The sequence below is a fragment of the Marmota marmota genome, unplaced genomic scaffold (assembly GCF_001458135.2).
Source record: "Marmota marmota marmota unplaced genomic scaffold, marMar, whole genome shotgun sequence".
NCBI lineage: Eukaryota > Metazoa > Chordata > Mammalia > Rodentia > Sciuridae > Marmota > Marmota marmota.
In genome coordinates this window covers 1,661,128-1,687,365 of record NW_026000241.1, presented here as the reverse complement: position 1 = coordinate 1,687,365, position 26,238 = coordinate 1,661,128, and the positions used below count along the sequence as shown (strand labels likewise).

The 26,238-nt window shown below is 41.2% G+C and overlaps 1 protein-coding gene and 1 long non-coding RNA gene across 4 annotated transcripts; one reads left to right on the top strand and one right to left on the bottom strand.

Annotated features, from left to right (window-relative positions):
- Nucleotides 1–4,224: 4,224 nt before the first annotated feature.
- On the bottom strand, nucleotides 4,225–25,866 carry LOC125613736 (zinc finger protein 564-like). 3 transcript variants are annotated; one of them, XM_048795062.1, is made up of 5 exons: nucleotides 25,356–25,866; nucleotides 25,098–25,171; nucleotides 8,131–8,257; nucleotides 7,829–7,886; nucleotides 4,225–6,617 (listed from the first exon to the last, which is right to left on the bottom strand). In XM_048795062.1, the coding sequence occupies exons 3-5, from the start codon at nucleotides 8,201–8,203 to the stop codon at nucleotides 5,639–5,641; spliced, it is 1,110 nt and encodes a 369-aa protein (XP_048651019.1). In that variant the 5' UTR covers nucleotides 8,204–8,257; nucleotides 25,098–25,171; nucleotides 25,356–25,866; the 3' UTR covers nucleotides 4,225–5,638. The 3 variants fall into 3 exon arrangements, with proteins under 3 accessions (XP_048651019.1, XP_048651017.1, XP_048651018.1); XM_048795060.1 differs by lacking the exons at nucleotides 25,098–25,171; nucleotides 25,356–25,866 and adding exons at nucleotides 16,294–16,367; nucleotides 16,876–17,049; XM_048795061.1 differs by lacking the exons at nucleotides 25,098–25,171; nucleotides 25,356–25,866 and adding an exon at nucleotides 16,876–17,045.
- On the top strand, nucleotides 17,589–23,484 carry LOC107145226. Its single transcript, XR_007344301.1, has 2 exons — nucleotides 17,589–17,722; nucleotides 21,978–23,484. It is a non-coding gene; the product is annotated as an uncharacterized LOC107145226 (long non-coding RNA).
- Nucleotides 25,867–26,238: the final 372 nt, after the last annotated feature.

Sequence of the window (26,238 nt, the reverse complement as noted above, 5' to 3'; positions counted from 1 at the left end):
TTTTTTTTTTTTTTTTTTGGCAGTACTGGAAATTGGACCCAGGTGTGCTCTACCACTGAGCTACATCTTCAGCCCTTTTTTGTATTTTTTTATTTTGAAGCGGGCTTTTAAATTACTCAGTCTGACCTCAAATTGAGGTCCTCCTGCCTCAGCTTCCCAAGTAGCAGGGTTTGTAGAAGTGTGCCACCATGCTAGACCTTCTTTGTGGTTTTAATTTCCATTTCCTTCATGGATAATAATGTTCAACATATTTTTCAGTGCTGGGGATTGAACCCAAGGACTGGAGCATACTAGGCAAGCACTTGACCACTGAACCACACCCCCTAGCACAACATGTTTTTTTTGGGAGGGGGCACCGGGGATTGAACTAAGGGGCACTCAACCACTGAGCCACATCCCCAGTGCAATTTTGTATTTTATCAGAAACAAGGTCTCACTGAGTTGCTTAGTGCCTCACCTTTGCTGAGGCTGGCTTTGAACTCACCATCCTCCTGTTTCAGCCTTCTGAGCTGCTGGGATTATAGGTGTGTGCCACCCAGTCTGGCCCCAACATCTTTCTTTTTAAAAAATCTTTATTTTTAAAATAAATAAAATAGTAATTGTGCTTATGGGGTACAGTGTGACATTTCAGTAAATGCATATAATGTTATGAACAGGTCAGGGTAACTGGCATATCTATCATTTCAGACATAATTTCTTTGTATTGGAAGATACTCAGCATTTTTCATTTGCTCTTGGTCATTTGTATATCTTTCTTGGAAAACTGCGAATCGGCCTGGCACGGAATCCTCTCTGGGCAGCTCCACCTGCAGCCCCTCTTCTCCCAACTGTGCAGTGACCCAGGAAGGGTCACTGTGCCACCAACTCCTGCGAGGAAGACGTGCATGGGAGGAGCTGCCTCTCTCCCCAACTCAGAGCAGGATCTCAAATTCTCAGCCCCACCACGCTCTCCCCAGTGCTGGCTACAGATCCCAAACTTCCAGTTTCCGACCCACGTTCCAAGTCCCATCCTCTCTCCAGTAGACATTATTATTATTTGTCCTATTAAATAAAATTTATAGAAGACCACTGGTTTAGGGCTGAAGTTGTGGCTCAGCAGTAGAATGCTTGCCTAGCACATGTGAGGCCCGGGGTTTGATCCTCAGCACCACATAAAAATTAAAAAAATAAAATAAATGTATTGTGTCTATCTACAACTAAAAAATAAATATTAAAAAAAAAAAAAAAAAAAAACAAGATTTGTTCTGAGCTCCTGAACTAGGTCTGGCTGACCACACCAAATGGAGTTACTCATACGGAAGTTCCATGTCAGCAAGTCCATTCTGCCAAGAAAATCAGGAGACAGACAATGGCCAGATCCCCAAATGGGCCAGTGTTAGGCTGGGTGATTAAAAAAAAAAAAAAAAGTCCCTTTTGCTTTAACCTTTCTGTGGAAAGTAACTTTGAACAGAACAATGGGACTTTTGTTCTCTCTCAGCCCTTTTCTGCCTTTAAAGCCCAAACTCCTTCTGATCAGCTTACTGAAGCACACATTCAGATTTATAGAATCTGTTCTAGAATTGCAAAAAAAGCCAATCAGATGTTTTGATTTGATTTTGTCATTCGACAGTCCTCTATGCTGATTTTCAAACTATGGCACTGTTTTTTTTTGTTTGTTTGTTTGTTTTGTGTTTTAATTTTTTTAGTTGTAGATGGACCTTTATTTTATGTATTTATATGGTGCTGAGGCTCGAACCCAGGGCCTCACACATGCTAGGCAAGTGCTCCACCACTGAGCCACAACTCCAGCCCCTATGACACTGTTTTTCCCCATCAGTACTGGGGATTGAACCCAGTGCATGCATGGCTAGGCAAGCATGGTGTTAGTTTGCCCAGGCTGCCCTGAAACTTGCCATCATCCTGCCTCAACCTCCTGAGGAGCTGGGATTGCAAGCCTGTGCCACCATGCCTGGTCAAATGCACTATTTTAAGTATCATTTATTTTCACAGAGCAGTGGATGGTTTTGTTTGTTTTCATAGTTTAGATGGATACAATACCTTTATTTTATTTATCTATCTTTATGTGGTGCTGAGGATCAAACCCAGGGCCTCACACATACTAGGCAAACGCTCTTCCACTGAGCTACAACCCCAGCCCTGGATGGTTCTTTTTGTTTGAGAATTTTTACAAGAGGAAGAACAACACTTGGAACCGGTTGCACAAAATCTTTGTGCCTCTCCTCTAGTGACTCCAAGCCGTGATTCCTCTTGAGCAGCATCTTTCCTGGATATAGTTATCTTGTGGGATCTCTTTAGGGTTTTTTTGAAGTTCCTCTTTGCAAACTTTTTTGGGTGATCTAGCCTTTCAGCATTGTTCCAGTTGAGCACTGTCCCTCTCTGCATTTGTCACCTTAAAAAGATTTATGTACTAATATCAGAATGTTTAAAAACATTCACGAATATGCTTAGGAACAAATTTTAGACAAAAACAAGGCATTGGTGAACTTGAAAACAGTTAATAGGAAAAGAATTTAATGAAATTATATAAACTTGAGTAACCTTTGGGGCACTATTTATTAGTTTAATATATGTATAAGTGAATATCATGAAAAGGAAAAATGATGGATGGAATGGGTAAAAAGTAATTAAATAAATGAAGCCTAGATTTTAAAACAAAATAGTGAAAAGCCCACCCCCCAAAAAAATTATGTACTCATTTGAGTCTCATTTTTTTCCAGTAAATGCAAAATATTTATAATAAAGTGTGATACAATATATTTCCAAAGAGGCAAGAAAGACATGAATTTCAGGGGGAAAAATTTTTCAGTGTTACATTTGTCTCAATTCTTGTTTACCTATTTCTTCTTGGAGCATATATAATAAGTTTCTCGGGTCTGTTTTTTCTTTTTTGATGATTTCAAAAAGAATTCCAGGGCTTAAGCTTCTAACACTTGAAGTGTTCAAATATGAGTTTATAAAATAATTTCTTGCCTTGGAAGTAACAATTGATTGACAGCATTTTCTTGTTATGTGTGTTTTGGGTGGGTGCTGAGGATCAAACCCAGGGCCTCCTGCAAGCTAGGCAAGCTCTCTCCCAAATCTTCATTTTCTGAAAAGAACAGAAACTTGTGGGTCTTCTTGTGGAATTAGTAAATATTCCTTATAGTTTTCTCTCCTCCTTCTTATACATAAGAGTTGGATTGAGTGATTTTGCTGGATTCTTCAAACACTGAGTTTGTTTCATTTAAGATATTAATGATGGGCTGGGGTTGTGGCTCAGTGGTAGAGTAGTTGCCTGGCATGTGTGAGGCCCCGGGTTTGATCCTCAGCACCACATATAAATATGAAGATGTGTGGTTCCATGTAAAACATTTGCCTGGCATGCACAAGGCCTTAGGTTCCATCCCTGGCACTACTAAAACAAAGACATCTCCAGTTTCTCTAAATAAACAAATGCATAAACTTATACTAAGAAAGAATCCTGGGGCTTGACATCTGGTAGTATGTGAGGAACCTGTAGATTAGTCCCAAAGGAAAGTGATAAGTGTAAAAAAGAAAATCACCAGATGAAAAGCCTCCAGGAAAGCCCTGAGGGTACAGAGCAACAGGAGAAACACTTAGGGAAATCTATGTAAATTTGGTAAAAAGGAGAAAGTTCACCATATTTGAAATAAGGCTACTCACATACTTCCTTTGGCTCAGCTCCGGGAGGTTGGAAACTCTACAGCCCAAAACACAAAACTCTTTCTGTCTTAAGCTTGCACAGAGAGAGCTTTCCTCCTGAGAGGTGATAACTTCACTCTCTCATCCATTCCCAGCTACCCAGGACTGTGCCTTAAATATGGGAGACAGAGTGAGAAGTGAGAACTCCCTTCTTCCAAGAAGCCTGCACTTGATTTATAGAGGCTCACACTTGAGTGTAACATGTTTTAAATACTAAGATCAAGACTGCTAAGATCAAGCTGGGAGTGTAGCTCAGTGGTAGAGCATGTGTTTAGCATGTACAAGGTCTACAGAAAATAACACCCGGGGCTGGGGATGTGGCTCAAGCGGTAGCGCGCTCGCCTGGCATGCGTGCGGCCCCGGGTTCGATCCTCAGCACCACATACAAACAAAGATGTTGTGTCCGCCGAGAACTAAAAAATAAAAATATATAAAAAAAAAAAAAAAAAAAAGAAAATAACACCCAACACAGCAGGGGGAAAAACGAAAACTCACAAAAGAATATAATAAAACATCACATACTTACAGATTGAAGACAACTATTTATTAACAAGGAAAACTGAATAAAGCTGTTTCTGTCCCAATTTTTTTAAATTAGCATTTCCCATAAGAAAGCTGGAATATATAAAATAGGTACAAGAAACCAGTAGAAAAATTTCAAGAATTAAACTCATTTTCCAGTGGCCTATTAATCTCAGAACAATTAAACTGTGTAATAATGAAAACAATCTGCAAATAAGAAATACACATAAGATTCATACACAGAACAGCATGGTTCCAAATGGTGAAAAAAAAATTATTAGCTGACTTAAAAATAAAAACATTACCTGTTAAACTCATTATTTACAGGTACTTACAGAACAATCTCACTCCTGTGCTCATTTGCAAAAGGAGTAGAAGTCCATGGTCTACAGATCCACTTTAATGATAAATGTGAGAAAGTGATAAAATAATAAATACCTTTACCATTTTTACAATATTTCTTCAATGCTGGGAATTTTCTTCAGCATTACACACAAAATTAACTTCCACTTGAGCTTTCCATATTATCTTTATAGGATTTTCACAGGACTCAAAATATTTGTTAAATTGAATTTTTTTGTTATTTAAAAAAATAATTAGGATTTCAATTCACTGTATATATTTTTGAATATTTCTTTAATATTACATTGAAATATTATCTTTAAATACAATATTCTCAGTGTAAAGAACCTAAAGGGGAAAAAATTTGTTTTCAAAGAACCAGACAAGCTTTGGATTCACACTGAAAATACTACCTTGAACAGTCTGAATTCATTCTGTATTCCTACATATTTTGGTCAGAATGTGGGACAATTGAAGGCTTTTCTACAACACTTATATATGCCTTTGAACTGAACTGGAAGGATGGAGGGATTCTAACACCCTGGCATTCATAAGGTATTTCACCATTATGCATTCTCTCATATGCTGAATTTTGTGTGATGAATAAAAGTTTTTCCACACAGGTTTCTCTCTTCCATAAGTGTGACAGTTAGAAATATACTTTCCCACATTTATTACCTTCATAAGGTTGCTCTCCAGTATGAGCTCTTACATATATCAGAAAGTAAAACTAAAGACTTCACCATAAATTTTTGCCATGTTTTCAAAGGAACTGGGAAAACTGAAGATTTTACTTTGCTTTTTATTCAAAGAATTCTTCTCCAACATGAGCCCTTGCATGCATTCCTAATAAGCTTTTGAAGGTCTAAGGCTATCCCACATTCATTATATACACAGGGTTTCTCTCCAGTGCAAATTCCTTTCTGTACTAGGAAAGTGAACTAGGACAGTAAAAGGTTTTCTTGAATACCTTACATTTAATTTATAGTACCAGTCCAGTGTATGTGATTACTTGTCCTGAAATGTCTGAAGAAGAAATGAAGGCTTCCCCACACTCTTTAGTCACAGAACTCTACACAACATGAGCACTTTCATGCCTTAGAACTGCACTGGGAAAGCCAAAGGCTTTCCCACAAAATTTACATTTATAAGGTCCAACTCCAGTGTGTCTTATCATGTGTCCTTGAAGGCCTGAGAGAGAAATGTAGGCTTTCCCACACTGCTTACATTCATAGGGTTTTTCTCCTGTGTGACTCCTTTCATGTTTTCGAACTGAAGTTGAACAAATGAAGGCTTTGCCACAATGTTTACATGGATAAGGTTTCTCTCCAGTGTGAGTTCTTTCATGTTTTCTAAGTGCACTGGGAGAGTTGAAGGCTTTTCCACATTCCTTACATTTATAAGGTCCACCTCCAGTGTGCCTTATCATGTGTCCTTGAAGGCCTGAGAGTGAACTAAAAGCCTTCCCACACTCCTTACATTTATAGGGTTTCTCTCCAGTGTGAGTTCTTTGATGTCTTCGAACTGAAGCCAAGCAGCTGAAGGCTTTCCCACACTGTTTACACTGATATGGCTTCTCTCCAGTGTGAGTCCGTTCATGTACTCTAAGTGAACTGGGATACTGGAAGCCTTTTCCACACATGCTGCATTTATGTGGTCCACCTCCGGCATGTGTTATCACATATCCTCCGAGGCTAGTGAGGGAAATGAAGGTTTTCTCCTGCTCCTGACACTCATAAGGTTTCTCTCCAGCATGACTGCTGTCATCAAATTGCAAAGAGCAGTAGTAACTTGAGGCTTTCTCACACTGCTTACACTTATATGGCTTTCCTTCATATTCCTGATACTCAAACAATTCCTGTCCAGTGTGGGATCCGATGGGACTGTTAAGGGATGCACGAGGCATAAAGACTATCCCACACACACTACATTCATGTGATTTTACTCCAGTTGGGATTTTTTTGTTCAGATTATGATCTGGAATCTGGGTGAAGATTTCTCCACATTGACTATTTTCTTCACTTTCTCTGAGTCTCTCTATAATATGATTACTGTTTAAAAAAAAAAAAAAGAACATATTAACTAATAACAATTTACCTTTATACATTTTTGATATGTATTAAACTTTTTTTTTTTTAATTTATTATATGTGGTGCAGAGAATAGAATCCAGTGCCTCAGGGCTGAGATTATGGCTCAATGGCAGAGCGCTTGCCTCCCAGGTATGAGGCACTGGGTTTGATCCTCAGCACCACATTAAAAAAAAAAAAAAAAAAAGAATCCAGTGCCTCACCACACATGCCCAACTTTTTTTTTTTTTTCTTTTTTTGGTGCCAGGAATTGAACCCAGAGGCACTTAAGCACTGAGCCACATCCCCAGACCCTTTTTTAAAAAATTATTTATTTATTTTAATTAGGTATGTGACAACAGAATGCATTTTGATTCATTGCACACAATTACAGCACTTTTCATTTCTCTGGTTGTACATGTAGCATTGCAGCATACGCACAGTCATACATATACCTAGGGTAATGATGTCCATCTCATTCCACTATCTTTCCTGCCGCTATGCCCAGACTTTTTTTTATAATGAGACAGGGTCTCACAAAGTTTCTTAGGGCCTTTCTAAGTTGCTGAGGCTGGCTTTGAACCTGTGATCCTCCTGCCTCAGCCCCCTGAGCCACTGGGATTATATAAACTGACATTTTTATTGTTATCAGAGAAAGTGAGGGTTTTCTGCCCTGTCTAAATTATTTGAAAGTGAACAGACTGAATGCTCTGCAAGAGGGCTTAATCTCATCTATTAAATAAAACAGCGATACTCAGTGATATTTGCAGACTCTAATAAATGGTTCCTATTTTTCAAACATCGAACATCACACTTGAATACATATATAGGTGAAATTTTTCTGAATACATAAAATTTGGAGAGAGGCTTATTTATTTACTTACATAAAAAACTCTATGACAGCTGGGCTCGGTGGTGCATGTCTGTAATCCCAGCGGCTTGGGAGGCTGAGACAGGAGGATCGCAATTTCAAAACCAGCCTCAGCAATGGCAAGGCACTAAGCAACTCAGTGAAACCCTGTCTCTAAATAAAATATAAAATAGGTCTGGGGATGTGGCTCAGTGGTAGAGTACTCCTGAGTTGAATCCCTGGTACCAAAAAACAAAAACAAAACAAACAACAACAACAAAAAAAACTCTAGGACATATTAAGATGCTTTGGTAAGACTGCTTTCTCCTTTCATTATAAATTACCTTAAATTTCTCCCCTGATTTCTGTACCAATCTTCAATGTTCTGGTCCCATTTTTCCCCTAGAAAGTAGAGCCAGAAAAACCACTATGAATTATTATAACTTAGAGAAAACGTCATAATCATTAATTGTTACAACTTAAAAGGAAACATATTATATTAGACTCTAAGTTTCTGATGAGTTGCAACCATGCCAGTTTATTTACCACAGTATTTCCTTTCCAGGTTTCAAATCATGAACATCACTGATGGGCAAGAAACACTTGCTCTTTAATTGAGTAAGTAAAGAAAAATTGTCTTCCTTACCTATAAAGGCCAAGCTCATAAAGATTTCCCCGACAACATCTCGGTAGAGTTCCCGCTGGGCATGATCCAACATAGCCCATTCATCCACACTGAAGTTCACAACCACATCCTCAAACGTCACTGAGTCCTGAAACATCCCAGACATGTTTACAGAGGAAAGGTGAACTATAGTAAAGAAGGTCTGCATTTAATTCATATTTAATTCATATTCATTTAATTCATAAATCATGCATGGTGGTACACACCTGTAATCCCAGCAGCTTGGGAGGCTGAGGCAGGAGGATTGCAAATTCAAAGCCAGCCTCAGCAACTTAGCAAGACCCTGTCTCCAAATAAAAACTAAAAAGGGGGCAGGGGTTGTGGCTCAGTGGTAGAACGCTCGCATGGATGCACGAGGCCCTGAGTTCGATCCTCAGCACCACATAAAAATAAATAAAATAAGGTATTTTAAAAATTAAAAAATAAATAAATAAATATGATATGTCAAGAGCTTTGTAATGTTTTGAACAACCAATAAAAAAAATAAATTCTGAATAAAATCCTTTTTTTTCTTTAATAAATAAATAAATAAAAGGGGGCTGGGGCTGTAGCTCAGTGGTAGAACGCTTGCCTCACACATGTGAGGCACTGGGTTCGAGCCTCAGCACCACATAAAAAATAAATTAATAAACAAAGATACTGTGTGTCTATCTACAACTAAAAAAAAATATTTAAAAAAAAAAAAACCTAAAAGGGGCTGGGGATGCTGCCTAGTGTTTAAGCACCTTGGGGTTCAATACTCAATACAAAAAAAAAAAAAAAATTTCACGGGGCTGGGGTTGTGGCTCAGTGGTAGAGTGCTTGCCTCACATGTGTGAGGCACTGTGTTCAATTCTCAGCACCATATATAAATCAATGAATAAAATAAAGGTCCCTCAACACTAAAAAAATATTTTTTTAAAAAATAATTTCACATATAATTCTGTGGTTTCTAAACATTTACAGTAAGTGAATGTTGGGATCAGAATTCTAATCCTAGCACCAAGAACACATAGAATCAATCTCTATGTTTACATTGTGGTCACAGTACAAGTTTTATTGCTCTCTAATGGTAGAATCCAGACTCTTGGAGAAATAAGAGAGATGCTGTACAAAAAAACAAATTTAAGGACCATCAATCCTTATGAGAAAAATTCTTCTACTTCCTTCCTTATTACCTACCATACTGCCCAGCACTCCAGTCACACCCAGGGTGAGGTTTTCTGCCTTTAATGAACACACACTTGTCGCTTTCCCAGCGACTTAAACACTCAGACCTTTTGCCCACCCAGGGATGCCAACTGCTGGGTTGCACATGACTAAAACACTCAGGAGTCAATCCAGGGGAACTGGGCTGCACAAAATAACCATACAAGAGACAGAAATACCTTTTTTCTTTGGAGGTGCTGTGACGGCTCCCCTGACCTTAAGGGTCCGAAGAAAGAAAGAAAGAGAGAGAGAGAGAGAGAGAGAGAGAGAAGCTATCCTATATGAATTTGGCAGTGTCATCTGTAAAGCCTACAAACTCTCTACCAGTATCCACTCAATTAATCCCAAGGAGCTCCCCTGGGGAACCAAGAGATATGAGAATAGGGTGAACCTCCTTCAGCATTGGTGGCATCTGGCAAGAGACTGGGGAAGGATGAGGCCACCTCTTCCTACAGGCAGGAAACACTGGATGGCAAAGGTTTGGCTCCACCCTATAGCAAGGACAGGTAGGTAGCTGTGCTGAATTTATGGGATTTTTTTTTCAAGACTCAAGACATCACAGGCAGCTGAGTAGTGCCATCTGTTCAAAGCCTGGGAAAGCTTCTATTTTCAGGACCAGACACTGTAGTTCTAATGGTCTACAGTGTGAGGATGAGGGGCCTTTTTTGCATTAGAAGATGATGGACAGCTAGCACAGTGGCACTTGCCTATGATCCCAGTAACTCAGGAAGCTGAATCAGGAGGATCTCAAGTTCAAGGCCAGCTTCAGCAATTTAACAAGACCCTCAACAACTTAGTGAGACCCTATCTCAAAATAAAAATGTTAGGGGTGTAGCTCAATGGTAAAGCAGCCCTGATTCAATTCCCAGTGCCAAATGAATAAATAAAGACAATGGACAACTTATGGCCATGATGAGAGGTCCAGAGATTCTACAGGGAATGCTTGGAGTTTGCTGAAGCCTCTGTAGTCATGTGGTCTGTTTCTTAGGCACTAACAGGAGTGCCTGTTGTTTGGCAGTTCCAACAGGCTGAAGCCCTTGTGGTAGGGGTGGTCAATTTGCAAATCAGAGGTAAACTGGAGTAAGTAAAATGTGTCAACAAGGAACACATTGCCTCTATAACAACCCAAACCCAAAAAATGCTGTGGGTGGTGACAGGGTCAATGGCTATTCATACTGTCAGGGAGGGAGTAGCCCTGTTTTCAGGAATTAACTGGGGTATCAGGGTCCCTGGTGTTAAGTGTGAGGCAATGGCCCACTTTTTCTGAGCTCTCTCTTTTTTTTTTCCCCTCAATATTTGTATGCTCTCAATGAATGCTAAATGGATGTTCCCAGAAGAGGATGACTTCCTGACTTCAACATATGTCAGCCCTGTTCCTGGAGAAAGTTATGTGTAATTCAAATCTTTCCTGAAAAGACCATGTGATGACAAGGCTGCTGAGGTTCCCGAGGTGGACCACACTGCTCCAAAGACAAAGGCAAACTGCAGCTAAGGGGCTGCTGCAGTGGGCTCAGACCTACCCAGCATGGTGACAGCAGAATATTTACAGGTTGCTGGCTGCACATAATCAGGAATTTATGTAATGGTGGTTACTGAGTATAGGGCTTAATGGTGGAACCACAATATCAAAGCTGTGGTTGTCCACTGTGAGATGCCATTCATCCATTCCAGGTTTAAAGGCAAAACAGATTTTGAATAATGCTCTTCAATCTTTCAGAGATGTACACAATTTACACTGGACCATGTTACATAAGTTAACCTCAGAATGAAGGTATGGGAGACCTGATTTTGGTAAGGTTCTTTGTAAGTGCCAAAGATCTAAATTTTATTTTATTTCTCATTGAATTAGAGCTTCCATGGGATCTTTTAAAACAATGGCTGCTATGACCATGAGGATTTAGGCAAGACCACAGTTCTTAAGGGAAGGCATGTCTGTTTCTCCTCTATTTTATAACCCATTACTCTTCAACAATTATAGAGTAAACCTTGCTTACAGTTAATGGGATCCCCAGATATAATGTAATTAGAGTCTTGTGTTGATTAATCACATAGAGGATTGCCAATTAGTGCATATAGCAGAAATGAATTCAGAACTTACCTTGCAGAAAAAAAAAAAAAAAAACAATCAGTGCTATTTTATCTATTTAGTTGTGTAAATGCTTGGGAGTACACTCTGAATTTCCAATTAAGTCACAGTGTGGACGACTGTTTCCATGTTTTCCTCTTGTTCCCTCTCTCTCTTCCTTCCCTGGCTGGCTGTATTTTCTATGCTGGGCATGAATTCTGGGCACCATGCATGCTAAGCTCATGCTCTGCTACTAAGCACTCACTCCTAGCTCCTGGTTTGAGTCTCCAGATACACTGTGGAGAGGGGATCTTGTCTTCCCTAAGATTCATGATTTTCTTCCCACACACAGCCTCACACTGGCATCACCAGGGTTTTAGATTTCCTCATGGCAAGGGTTATAACGTTAAGGGCTTCATGCTGAACCTGCACTTGAATTAATACCTCTCTGCAGTGCCCCAGGGGTATTTGAGTGTTGTCACCTATAAAACCAAGAGTTGGGATACTTGCTATGATAGCAGCCCAAGAACTATAATAGCAAAAATACTTAAAAGGCCTGGTGAACCTCCTGCTGTTAGGATACTGAATTTGGTCTGCTATCTAGTAGTTTTCCCACCCTTCTCTTTCTCTAAATAAAGGCTCTATGTGGAGAGGGGGATCATCACATGGGCCCACCTTTTTTTAAAAAATATTTTTGTAGTTGTCAATGGACGTTCATTTTATTTATTCATTTATATATGGTGTTGAGAATCAAATTCAGGGCCTTACACATGCTAGGCAAGCGCTCTACCCCTGAGTCACAACCCCAGTCCGATGGGTCCATCTTTTGCCTAGGAAATATTTCCACTCTCACAACTCCCACCCCATACCAAGGCCACCCTGGCTTTCATCCTGAAGATACAGACAGAACCTGGCTAAGACATCACCCAAGACAGAATTAAGGAGGGCCCCCCACCCAATATTCCTGCTTCTAAATGCCAATATCTTATCAAAACTGCCAAATCAGGCAGGGGGTGTGGCTCAGTGGTTTGCCTAGCATGTATGAAGCCCCATGTTTCATACCCAGCACCAAAAAAAAAAAAAAAAAAATCTACCTTCTTAGCTTCATCCAGGTTTGAGAGGGCTCAGCTATTCCACCCAGAGCAGCACAGCTCACAGTGAGCTTCCCCAAAAGCGGTACATTGCCGTAAGGCAGTAATTCAAGTCTCTGAGGAAAAGCAGGGTGTGTAATGGCTTGAGAGGAAAACAGCAGCCTGGCCTGCAATTTAATTGTGGTTGGGGTTGGATGGGAGTTCCAGGGGCTAAGCCAGAGAAGGGAGCCCCAAGCTTTCTGGGAAGTTGGTCCAGGAATGGATGCAAGAGAAGAATAAAGACAAGAGGCTTTAGTCTCAGCAATCACACATCAGAAACTGGAGTCTGGCCAGATGCAACAGCATAAACCTGTAACCACAGCTACTCTGGAAGCTGAGACCCAGAAGCTGAGTCCAGAGGACCATAAGTACAAAGCCATTCTGGGCAACTTGGTCATACCCTGTCACAAAATAAAAAGAGCTGGGGATGCAGCTGAGTGTGCAAGGCCCAGGGATGGATCTCCAGTACTGCAAAACAAGCAAACCAAAAAACAACAGCAAGAACTGGAGATATAGCTTAGTTGGTAGAGTGCTTGCCTTGCATACACAAGGCCTTGAGTTCGATCCCCAGAACCACACACAGAAAAAACACTAGAGTCTGACTACTCATACAATAAAGAACAGAGACAGGGAGAATATGCATTCCCAATTGCTTATTTTTGCATTTAAAAACAGAGAAAATGCACAAGGAATTAACAAAAGGGCTTTTTTTTAATATTTATTTTTTAGTGTTCACAATACCTTTATTTTGTTTATTTTTATGTGGTGTTGAGAATCGAACCCAGGGCCTCGCGCATGCCAGGTAAGCGCTCTACCGCTGAGCCACAACCCAGCCTCCCAAAAGGGTTTTTGTTGGAAAGGTTAGAGCAGGAGCACAGGATATATGGTAGTGAGTCTTCTCAAGTCAGACTTCCCTCTTGAGGGTTTTATAAATCTCCCTGCATTATTTACTGTAAATTAAGATAAATTTATGTACACAATGCTTTATGTTACTGTTTAATACTCTTTTTTTTTTTTTATTTTTTGTTTTGCAGTGCGGAGGGGTGGGCAGAAAACAGGGCTTCCCACATGCTAAGTAAGCTCTCTGCCACTGAGCTATACCTCCAACTCAATACTCTATTGACTTTGGCTTCTAAAACTTACATTTAATTAATTTGGATGTTCCTATATAGGTAACCATTATAAGATCTCGTTTCTTACATATCATGGTGGAAATGTGAGAAATAAATTCATAAGTGAACTGTTGGAATCTTGAACTATGTGGCAAGTGGGATCACACCTGTTGCTCCGCTAAATACGACACTGTGGGGTACAGCTTAGGAATGAATATTACAATTTATTAGCAGTTTGACCTTCATTAAATTAGATTTAGTGTATGTTGCTGGAGATCAGATCCAGGGCCCTGAATATGCTAGGCAAGTGCTCTACCATTGAGCCATATCCTCAGCCCCAAAAATTGATCTGAAGAAAGAAAAATTCACCTGAGAACTTAAAATACATCCTCCCATCACTGAGTCTCTCATGCCTAAAAGTGACAAAAATTGTGCTGTTCCAGAATTTTCTTGACTAACATGTCTCTCAATCTACAGATTCAAACAAGAAACTAAAATTTACACATAACAGAAGGAATAAAATTACAAAGTTTAAAGAAACTATGTTAAAAGAAAGCAATATCCAATGAAGGAATCAAAATAAACAAATAAATGCAACACTGAATCTGTTCAGATAAACAAACTGTTTCCCCATCATTCATAAGGAAAAATCACATACTGAGGGTTAAAATATTCCCAAGTCTGGGGGTGGGCTTTCATAATTTAAATATAACTCCTAGCATAGGTCAATCCCTGGAGATGGAGGGCAGGGTACCTGGGCAGCCACAGGAATGGAGTCCTCTTCCTAGATGGCAAGGAAATACCTCCCACCCCACATAAACCTGTTCTCATAAGTGAGGAAACTCTCAGTTGGATTCAGTTTAGGGTTTGAATCAAATAAATTCCCAAATTTATTAACAGTTTTTCCAAAACATAGAAACCCTGATCTTCACTGATTTTCCCAGTACGCACAATTAAAACTCTATGTGCAACAAATTTCTGGATACAAAATTCAAAAGGGTCTATACAAAGACCCAAGAATGAGCCTCTGTAACCCATCATGCATGTGGATGCCCAGTTTTCCAGTGCTTTGCATCTTTACTTAATACAAAGAGCTCTTTCCTAGGTGGGTGTGAGCAGGCAGGACACCTGCCAGGGGACAATCCCCAGAAAGAACCAGTTTGATCTTCCATTACTTCCCTCTGCAGGCTCAAAGGTAGCCTTAACTCAGTGTCACTGGCCTTGGGCATCTGCCTCTGAGTCAACAAGTAGCTTTGAACAACCACTGATAATCTAATTAACTATATAAAGAAAAGAGGTTTTATTTAACTCATAGTTCTGAAGGTCACCGCTGATTTTTTTCATGTGCGTGATGCTAGGGATGGAACCCAGGGCCTTGCCCGTGCAAGGTACACACTCTGACTGAGCTACATCTCTCTTCCTCCATTGATATTTTAAATGATACAAAGCCAGTGTTTGAAGAATCCAGCAAAATCACTCAAACCTAGTATTCATGGAAAGAAAACTGTAATGTACATTTGCCAACTCAGCAAGAAAACCTACAAATATCCGGATTTTTTTTTTTCAGAAAATGAAGTCTTCAGTTCACTCTAAAACATTCACGTAGGAAATTATTTTGTATACAATTAATGATGGTATTTGAACCCAAGTTTGAGGTCAGGCTGGGTAACTTAGCAATACTGTCTCAAAAAGATAAATATATAAAAAAGTCTGGGCATGTAGCTCAGTGGTAGAGCTTCTGCACACACAGGACTTTGATTAGATCCCTGGCACTACAAGAGAAATAAAAATAAAGATGAAGCCAGGTGTAGTAGTACACACCTATAATTCCAGCGGCTGAGGAGGCTGAAGCAGAAGGATCATAAGTTCAAGGCCTCTGCAACTTAATGAGACCCTGTTACAATTTTTTTTTTAATTTATTTTTTAAGAGGCTAGGGGGGCTGGGGTTGTGGCTCAGTGGTAGGGCGCTCCCCTCGCAGTGTGAGGCCCTGGGTTTGATCCTCAGCACTACAGAAAAAATAAAATAAAGATATTGTGTCTATCCACAACTAAAAAATTTTTTAAAAAAAGAGGCTGGGGATGTAGCTCGGTGGTAAAACACTGCTGGGTTCAATGCCTAATATAAAAAACTAAAAAATAAGGATGGAATATAATAGGCTCTGATAATTGGAGAAAAAATTGTAATGTAAGCTAGGACTCTTTTGTTTTATTCTTCTGAAATTCATGTCTTTCTTGACTCTAGGAAATATTTTGTATTGTCTTTCAACCTCTATTGATTTAACTACTACTGACATTTACAGAAAACTGAATACAAAAATACATAAACGTATTCAGTTTTCTGTAAATATCAGTAGTAGTTAAATCAATAGAGGTTGAAATGCTAAGGAAGAGCAGGGTTGATCTGCAGCTGAACTTAAAGGCAGATCAGTCTGGAAGATTTCCAAAGAAGAACCTCAATCCAAAGGAGTTCCCTTGAATGTTCCTGCCCAGTAAAGATTATAAGAAGGGGCGCATGCATCTGAGAGACAACAGATCCAAGAGGTTATTCTCTTGCTTTCCTTTCAGGTAAAATACTAACAAACAAACAAAGAAAACAAAATCAACAAAAAGAAAAAAAGTCTTTACATACAGGCATCCATGGTACTATGGAAAAATTATAATTAAAACTCCGTGTGTAGAAAGGACAAATAGTTGAACTCGATGCTGTGAATGAGAGAGGGAAGTTACCATTTTGGAACACGGAAAGGGTACTGGAAATTTAGGGATTTACTGCCAGCCATAGGAAGACTTGGGAGGGATTAGGGTCCTTGATTTGAGACTTCCCCTACATTTGGAAAACTCCGGGCAAAAGGGTCCCCCTTGGGGGGAACGGAGGGACTGCGGCCCTGCACACCCCACCTCCTCCACGGCAAGAACCCCACACATGAGTTGGAGTCTCCCGTGACACTCCCGCCGTCACCCCAATCTGGGGAGGCGCGGAGCTGCCCAGAGAAGGGTCCCGGCCAAGCTAAGGGGCCGCACAGGGACAGGACAGGTCGCTGAGATCCGAGATGTCGGTCCAGCCCCATTCTCGGGCCATAGGGGACCGAGGGCCGAGAGGGGCCAGCGGCGGAGCTGGCGGCAAACTCGGAGCTTGCGCCCGGAGGCCCTCCATTTCCTGCGGGTTCCGACAGCGCCAGCTGGACTCCCGACTCCCGGCCCCGACACTCACCATTTCCGGCTTCCGGGGCGTCCTGCCCGGAGTCCTCCCACGGCTCCCGGAGCCTCAGGTCACCAGGTTACAGAGGGCGGAAGCTGCTGGCAGAGGGACCTAAGGTGGCGACCGGCCGGAAAGACCCTTCACAAGAGCCGACAGAAGCCCAGGACCGAAGCCCAGGACCAAAGCCCAGGCGACGTCGCGTAGCGACTCCCAGCCCCTCCCAGAGGCGCATCTGATTGGACAATAACTGAGGCCACGCCCCTTCGCCTAAGTGACGTGGTAGGCGAACCTCCCGTGACCCAGCCAGTTTGCCGGCCTTCCTCGGAGCGGTCAAGGCCAGTCCCTCCCCACCCCCGAGGGGCGAGGAAGGAACCCTGAGCTTCAACGCGTTAAGCAGGCGCTCCACCACTGAGCCACACCCCAGCCCTAACATATTGGCATTTTAAGAATTTGTTCCTATCCCAGAAAGAAGACTGGCACCGCGTGGGCAAGTAGTTCCAGGCTGTTTTCACCTGGAGCGACCCACTTGTGCAAAGCAAGAGGAGAGCAAGGCCAGAACTGAAAGGAGAGCCAGCCAGCTTTTCTCCACCGGGTCAGGGGCTTGGCATTAAGGCACGAAGGCCACTCATGGAACTGTGATGCTCTTTTAGGATCACTTAGAATCACAGACACTTAAAAGTGACGTCAGCGTATATAATAGAGTCAGCCTCCAGTTTGATCTTGACGGTTGCCGGCGTTGAGGCCTAAACCATCCCTTCCTCACCCTGCACATCTGGCACTTTGATTCTGGCAGGAAGTGTGAACTTTGCTGGCCAAGTCTGAGATCAGAAACTCTTCTCAACCAACTGCCACCTATAAGGTATGTTCTTTAAAATTGTCAGGTGTGTTTACTCCAGAAGGGTATTTCAGATCATTCTTTCCATGTGCCCCTATAAAACTTTGTAAAAGGTTAGGACACTTCTAAGGTAATTGGAATTTCTACTCTCTTTGATAGATACTAGGAAAGCAATAACAGGTTATAGAAATACAGAATGAGTCTGAAAAAAATAATAGCACATAGGATCAAATCTAAAATACCAGGCATGGTGACTCAGGCCTGTAATCCCAGTGGTTCAGCAGACTGAGGCAGGAGGATCAGAAATTTGGGACCAGCTTTGGCAACTTGCCAACACCCTGTCTCAAAATATAACAAGGGTTAGATACACAGCTGAGTGGTAAAGTACCCCTGGGTTCAATCCCCAGTTCTGCCCCACCGCACACAAAAGTAGAATGTCAGCTTCAAGGGGACAAGGATGGAACCAAGGGGAAACACGGATAAATCCTCAAGCTTAATTTGCTTTTAGCTAATGCTTTCATCACCAATTTTATGGGTCACATTAACTAACATGTCAGTCATATTGGTCATGAAGGTAGTTGTCTGTATTGTTTTTCAGGCTACTTTTGTCACTTTCAAACCTGTTGAAACCAATGACCTTTCACTTGGGCCTGCCAAGCTGTCTGATGGGTGACTTTTTGAGGTCCAAGGCCCAAAATTTGAACCTCAGAGCATACTGTTGCCAACATTTTCAGAAGTCAGTCTGGCTTCCAGCTTGGAATATTTTCAACCCAAATGCCGGGTTCAATCTAAAAGCCATAAAATTTGGTTAAGCATATGTGACTGTTACCAGAGTTTTGAGGCAAAGGCCCCAGTGCTAGGGGTCCTGGTGGACTGTTGGTTCTGACACACATCCCAAGATTCCAGTCCAAGAGACATGCAGTTGTGAAGGCAGAAAAGGAACTTTAATCAGTGTAGCTATACCAGGAAGACAAGGGGACTTACATCCTCAACCCAGTCTTCAGGGGTACTGGCATGAACTCCCAGCTTATAGAGTTTAAGGAGGCCAGAAGTGTGCATGATCAAGTGTAGTCTTGTCAAACTACGATCTGGTTTATCATTATTTCAAGATTGGTCAGGGGGCCTTGTCTGGGATAAGAAATTGCTGTTGCTGGGGAGTAGTTCAAGTCTTCTCATAGGAGATTTATTCATCAGACCTACCTAGAATCCAGTGTGACCACAGGAGAAAATGGCACTGAGCAAAGGAAACAGATCAGAACGGAGGCAGAGATGCCACATTTTTAACTGTTTTTTAGTTACCCATCAGGCATCTGCAGGTGTGTACAGAGCCAAGTGAAGTACTTTTAGTAAAAGCAGCCTCTCAGTCCTTATTCCAGTACTGCTGATTACTTCAGTTTTCCCTGCCTCTGATCATCTTTCCCTCATATCTCAGACCACATGTTTGGGTGGTTTTTTGTTTGTTTGTTTTGGTACCAGGGATTGAACTCAGGAGCACATACACACTGAGCCACATCCCTAGCCCCTTTTATTTTTTATCTTGAAAGATCTCGGTATGTTACCTAGGGCCTCAAGTTGCTGAGGCTGGCTTTGAACTTGTTATCCTCCTGCCACAACCTCCTGGCTGAGATTACAGACGTGCACCACCATGCCCTGCCACCCTGCTTCTTTATCCCATAAATACCCCTAAGCCTTATTTTTGGGGAGGTGGATTTGAGACATAGGTCCAGGGACCTCACACACCATGCTCCCTTGGAGATGCAGGGCTGCCAGCAGAGCTGCCCAGAAAGGGGCTCAGTGCCATGCCAGTCTCCAAGTAGGGATGGAACAGGATACCAGGGTCTGAGGAGGGTCCCACATGGCCTTTTCCAATCAGCCCTCACTCCCTAGCTCAGGATGCTGGCTCCTTGTTCACCATTCCTTTCTTTTGGGGTCTCCTAGCATCTTCCCACAGGATCCTGTGATCCATACAAGTCACAGCATATGAATACTGGGTCACAGTGTACTCAAAGAATTCCAGACTTAAGTGTTGAATGGAGAGATCCTTGGCCTCAGAGTAGGAGAGACCTGTCCAGGCCAGCCAGACTGGAACAGGAGGGCTTGGAGTTTGGCAGGGGTCGGAAATTCTTATTTTTTAATTATTTATTTTGAGATAGGGTCTCCCTATATTGCCCAGGCTAGCCTTGAACTACTGGGCTCAAGCAATCCTTCTGCTTCAGCCCCCTGAAAAGGCCACAGGCACAAGCCACTGTAATAAAATTATTAAATGTGTGGAAAAATTATTAAATGTGCAGATTATGGCAGTAATATTCTATAACAATAAAGAGAATAACAACAAATATTTGAACTCAGACAAACAGACTGCTTCAGCCAGTTCACAAGGAAACTGGCATTTGGGTTGAACATATTCCAAGCTGGAAGCCAGACTGACTGTTGAAATGAAGCCCCAGTTGGCTCATTCCGTGGCCATGAGGCAGGGACACTTACGGATTGAACTCTGGGAGTTCACCTTGCCCTCTGTCTCCTCCAAACTGTGTAGAAAGGCTCCTTTCTTCAAGATCTTCATTTTCACCAGCAAGAAACTAACCAGGAATCAATTTCAGGTTCTGATCTATGTAAACCATCAAATTATGAACCTTTCTCTAGGAGATACCCAAAATGAGTCTTTCTCTAAGTCTGACCTTCACAGGTTTTTTTCACTTACATGGATGACAGTCTGACACCAGCAACTCTATAGTGCCAAAACCAAACTGTCCAGAAAACAGCCCCATGACAACAAGAGTCACAGTCTCAGAAAGGACAGACACTCCCAACTCTGCTGTGCGTCTCCCACTTTTCAGTGCTCTGCAGCTTAGGTCTGTAGCTGTTCTTCTGTAGCACAAGGTCACCTATAGAGGACAGCACCTGCCCAGGAGGCACCAAGGAGAACTCCATTGTCCCTCCTTTGCAGGCTCAAGTTTGGCCTCAGCTCTTTGCTACCTGTCTCAGTCCTGTGCCCCCCACTGCAGGTCATTCACCTGCTTCACACCAACACCAATAAGTTCAATGACACAGAGACCTTCAGTCACATTGTTTGAATAAGAAAACAGCAGAGACCCTGCTTTCCTTCTATGCTTTTGTGTACAGTAAAGGAGGAAAACTAAAATACTGGCAAATAATTATTCCTTTGAGAAAAACAAAGATGTTAGCAAACTATTATTTTCATATTAACAAATTCTTATGGAAAGCAACTAATTAGGTGTGAACCTTCCTTTTTCCTCTGCTTCAGTGACTCTCTATGATCCTTGGTGAGGCATCATTCATCCTTTCCAGGTTTAGGAAAGGCCAGAAAGGCCAGATTGAACATTTTTTTTTTTTTAATGGTGTTGGGGATTGAACCTAGGGTGTCCTCACACATGCTAAGCAAGCACTCTCTCACTGAACTACATACACCCCCAGCCTCAAGTCTGTTTAAAAACTATGAATAATGAAAAATAATATGATTTTATAATATACATTTGACATAAATAATGTAAATTTATGTTGGTAAAATACTAAAATGATAGAATATCAAAACAGAATATAAAAGTAGTTAATGATAAAACAAAAAATAAAAGTAAATATCCAGAGTATCTCCTCTAAACACAATGAGATGAACTTAGGAATAAATAACTGAAGGAAAACTTGAAAATTCACAAAATGAGGATAAACAACACTTAGTTTAAGAATAAATTAATCAAGGGGCTCGGGCTATGTTTTAGCAGTAGAGCACTTGTCTTGCACATGGAGGCCCTGGATTCAATCCTCAGCACCACATAAATAAAATAAAGGTATTGTGTCCACCTACAACTAAAAAAAAAAAAAAAAATTAAAGACCAAATAACAGGTGAGAGTTGTGGAGTTGTGGGTGTACCTCTGTGGTAGAGTACTGTTCTAACATGCGCAAAGCCCCTAGGTTCCACTCTCAGCACTATAATGAAAAAAAAAAAAAAGATAAACTTTGTAACTGTATAAGCATGAGAAGCATGAGAAGTAAATTTTACATAATAAAAGGTGCCTGATGTGTGTGCAGTATAAATGCTCAGTGACTCACAGCGTGAAATAAACACCCTGGCAAAATTATATATTTTATTTCATCCATGAAATCAATGGAAAATTTTAATGTAGCTTCTCAGTAAATGAATAAGATAATAACATTTTTTAGTGTACAAGCTAAATAAACTATTTTTAAGAAACATAAATATGAATCTTGTGTCTGAGAAAAAAAAAATTTTTGTTTTTAATCACATATAATGAAACCTAGTTGAACTGGAACTGAGGTATTACATTCAGCTGCATCAGAGGAAACACCCATGATTTTCCACACAGGAAGAAGGTGCTTATTCTCCCATGAAAGGACTGGGAGAGCAGTTACTGCACAATCAGTGCAGCAGAGGAACAAACTCTGTTATAGTCAGCTTTGCACTGCTGTGACCAACATACCCAACAAGAATAACTCAGGAGGAAAATTTTATTCTGGCTCACCATTTCAGAGTTTCAGTCCATGGCTGGACAATTTCATAGCTCTGGGCCTGAGGTGAGGCAGAACATCAAGGCAGAAGGGTGTGGTGGAGGGAAGCAGAAAGAACTTGAATGCAAGGAGCCAGGAATATTATTACTCCCCAGGGCAGGCCCCCAGTGACCTGCTTCCTGCAGTCATGCCCTACCTGCCTACAGTTACCAATGCATTCAAATTACTAACCCAACTGGTTAATCCACAATTAGGCCACAGCTCTTAAAAATCTAATCATTTCACCTCTGAACATTCCTACATTGTCACACATGAGCTTTCAGGGACTACCTCACATCCAAACCATAACAAACTCTCATCTAGTGAGTTTTGCTAGCATCCTTGTAGCTGTCATGCTCAATCAAGAACACAGTCATTATCCCCATGAACAAAGATACCTGACATACAAATTAGATCTTCTTAGAGTCTAGACTTAGGACTTGAAAGAAAATCCAAACTGCAAGGTGGATTTTTTTTAACACATAGTTCAGGGTCCTGTTTTTAGGAATGAGCCACTGGTAGACACAATACATTTATGATTTTATAACATTTCCTTTGGGTTGTATATTTTCTGGAGGATTAAACACCAATTACAAATTACACTGGGCATTTTCAGATTACTTTTTTTGGGGGATGGGTACTAGAAACTAAACTCAGGGGCACTCAACCACTAAGCCACATCCCTAGTGCCCCACCCCACTTTTTGCTGGTTGGTTGGTTGGTTTCTATTTTATTTATAGACAGTGTCTCACTGAGTTGCTTAGCACCTCACTAAATTGCGATCCTCCTGTCTCAGTCTCCTGAGCTGCTGGGATTACAGGCGTGCACCCTGCGCCCCGCTTAGTTTAAAAATGTATTTGTTAAAATTGAAAACTTTCTTGTACTTTTCACATTTATGGAGTTTTGATCCAATGTACATTTGTTTTGTTTTCTTTTGAGAAGGGGTCTCACCCTGTTGCCCTGACTGGTCTTGAGCTCTTGGGCTCAAGCAGCGCTCCCTGCCCAGCCCCAGTGGCTGGGACTGAAGGCAGGTACCACGATGCCTGGTTGTGTGTGTTCTTACATGTAGGCCAATCGAAGACTTTTGCACATCACTTCTACTCAAGAGGCTTCTCTCCACTCTGCTTCTTTATGACTCTGAATTGAACTGGGATGATGAAAGACTTTCCCACACACTTTGTTTATAGGCCTTTGTCAAACAATGCACTCTCCCCACATGTGGCTCGAAAGCTTTGTTGATAATGAAAGCTGTCCCACATTATTTAGTTCTCTCTTGTGTGAGTCCTTTCACTTTTTTAAAGATTTATATTATAATGGAAGGCTTTCCCACATTCGTACAATCACAAGATTCCTCTCCAGTGTGTCCTTTCTCGTGTATGAAGTAAATTGGGATAATCAGGGGCTTTCCCACACATCTTACATTTAAAAGGTCCACTGTGTTTTATGTCGTGTCTCTGAATACGTTTCAGAGAAATGTTTTCCATACTTTACATTCCCAGAGTTTCTCTCCAGCGTGAGTCCTTTCATTCATTTGAAAGCACTGGCCATGGCTGCAGGCTTTCCCACATTCCTTGTGTGTACATGGCTCCTTTCCATACTCTGACCAAGCTGAACTCTGATGAGCCTATGTAGGATTGAATGACCAAGGAAGACTTATCCAAACACATGGCTTTCACAAGGTTTTATTCTAGGAGGTGTTTTCTTTTTTAGATTATGACCTGGAATCTGGCTGGAAGTTTCTCCACATTAACTTAACTACCTTCTTCGTGTTATCTATCATATTACCTCTGTCAGAAATGAGACACACACAACCAAGGGTTTGTTTATCAATGATTTTGCATTTGTTCATAGGTATTGAACTTACATTTAAAAATAAACATATATTTTTGTGGTGTTGGGGAATGGAACCCAGGGTCTTAAGCATACTAGGCAAGCGCTCTCCCACTGAGCTCTATCCCCAACCCCTTGGACTTCTTTATAACATTATCATCAAAGTATAGACTTGATGCCCTGTCTGGACTGTCTTAATCTGCATGGACTGAATGTTCTACAAGATCTGTACCACAGCTGTCATCAAAACAGCAATACACACTAACCAGTTTTTTTCTTTTTCTTTCATGTGTGTGTTGCTGGAGATTGAACCCAGGGCCTCACGTATCCTAGGCAAGTGCGTGCTACCACTGAGCTATATCCTCAGCTCTTTTCGTTTTGAGACAGGGTCTCGCTAAGTTGCCCAGGCTGGCCTCAAACTCACCATCCTCTTGCCTCAGGCTCCTGAGTGACTGAGATTACAGATTTGTGCCACCATGCCCAATAACATCAATGGGTGTTTGGTTTGGTTTGGTTTGGTTTGGTTTTGGTACCAGGGATTGAACCCAGGGTGCTTAAATACAAGCCACATCCCCAGCCCTTTCCAAAATATTTTTTATTAGAGACAGGGTGTCGCTAAGTTGCTTGGTGCCTCGCTAAATTTCTTCAAGCTGGCTTTGAATTCCCAATCCTCCTACCTCACCACTGAGATTTCTGGCATGTGCACCACCATGCCTAGCTATTAATGGGATTTCTTAATACTGTATCCAAATGAGCTACTTTGCAAACTCTAAACATCAATGTCACATTTAAGTACTTTTTTATTGTTGTTGTTTTGTTTTGTTTTTGTGGTGCTTGGGATTGAATCCCTGGCCTCACCTCACACATGCTAGGCAAGTGCTCTGCCACTGAGCTATATCCCCAGCCATAAATATCTATTTTTAGAAAAAAATGTTCTAATAATAAAAAATTTGAAAATGGCATTATGTTTTATTTTTTTATTTAATCTTATTTTTTAAGATTCTAAGATCCTTTCAAGGAACAAAGTTTTCTCTTACAAATTACCTTTGATTTCTCCTGGGATTTCTGCACTGGTCTTCAATGTTCTAGTCTTCCAATTTTATTTCTAAAATGTAGACCTAGAAAATCATTATGAATTAATTACACCATTATAAAAAATATCCGATTCTAGGCTTATGGTACACTAAGGCCATCTTGATTTATTCACCAAAGTACTCCCCTTCCATTTTCTAAATCACTGAGCAGCATTGATGAGCAAGAAACTCTTGACCTCCAGCTAATCTGGCATGATCTCACGCTTACCTTCAAAGGCCAGGTTCCTGAGGGCTGCCAGCACTGCATCTTGGTAGAGAGTGTTGTGGGAAGGATCCAGCAAAGTTCTCTCCTTCCAGCTGAAGTTCAGCCTTCAAAGCCCAGTGAGTCCCGAGAGATCTGCACGTGCACAGGAGGAAGGGTGATGCCGACAGCACGGGGTGTGTACTCAATTCATCAGTTCACATGACTCTGAGGCCCCCATTTATTTATCTCATGACTCGTTCATCAGATTCTCACTCTCCGTCTTCACTGACTTCTTCCTGCACAGCTGTTCTAATGTTAGGACTGAAGGAGTCAGTAAAGCAACAGTGGAATAGAAACATACCTTCTGTTGGTGAACTCAGTGATTTAAAACATGGTGCCTGAATCACCCCTACTTTCTCTCTGTACCCTAGGTCTACAGTACCTCTCATACCCAAGTCCTACTAACTCTGGGTGGAAAAGAGTTAAGAATAGCAGTCCTGAAACTGAATGACCTTACAAGTGCTTGTTCAAAGTTTTCAACCTTTGCTGGCATTTGGGAACTGGATTTTGGAAGGCACCCAGGGCTCAGTGAGCCTGAACTGTTTATGTGAACAATATGGTATTTACTTAACTCCTATTCTTTTTTCTCTCTGGGAGTTTGGAATTTTATCCCATGCTTGGCAGAGGAAGCCTACTTGATCAGCCCTCAAATAACTCTGAGCCCGAGTCTCAATGGACTTCTCTCTCTTTTTGTCCCAGAGTGTTACTATGTGAATTAAGCCTATCTTTATGATTATATCAAGAGAACACTTGGAAACTTGTACTGTAGAACAATTTAATTAAGTAGGATAAAACACTAATAAAAGCTATTTCATTGCCCTAATGGCAAATTTTTATTTTTACATTA

Bases quoted from the DNA above. Each gene is read 5' to 3' on its own strand.
- LOC125613736 (XM_048795060.1), bottom strand. The intron at 7,887-8,130 runs GTAAGGAAGACA...TCTACTTTCTAG, and splicing joins TATGAGCTTGGCCTTTATAG to GGGAAAAATGGGACCAGAAC. The intron at 6,618-7,828 runs GTAATTTATAAT...TTTTTTAAACAG, and splicing joins AATCAGGGGAGAAATTTAAG to TAATCATATTATAGAGAGAC.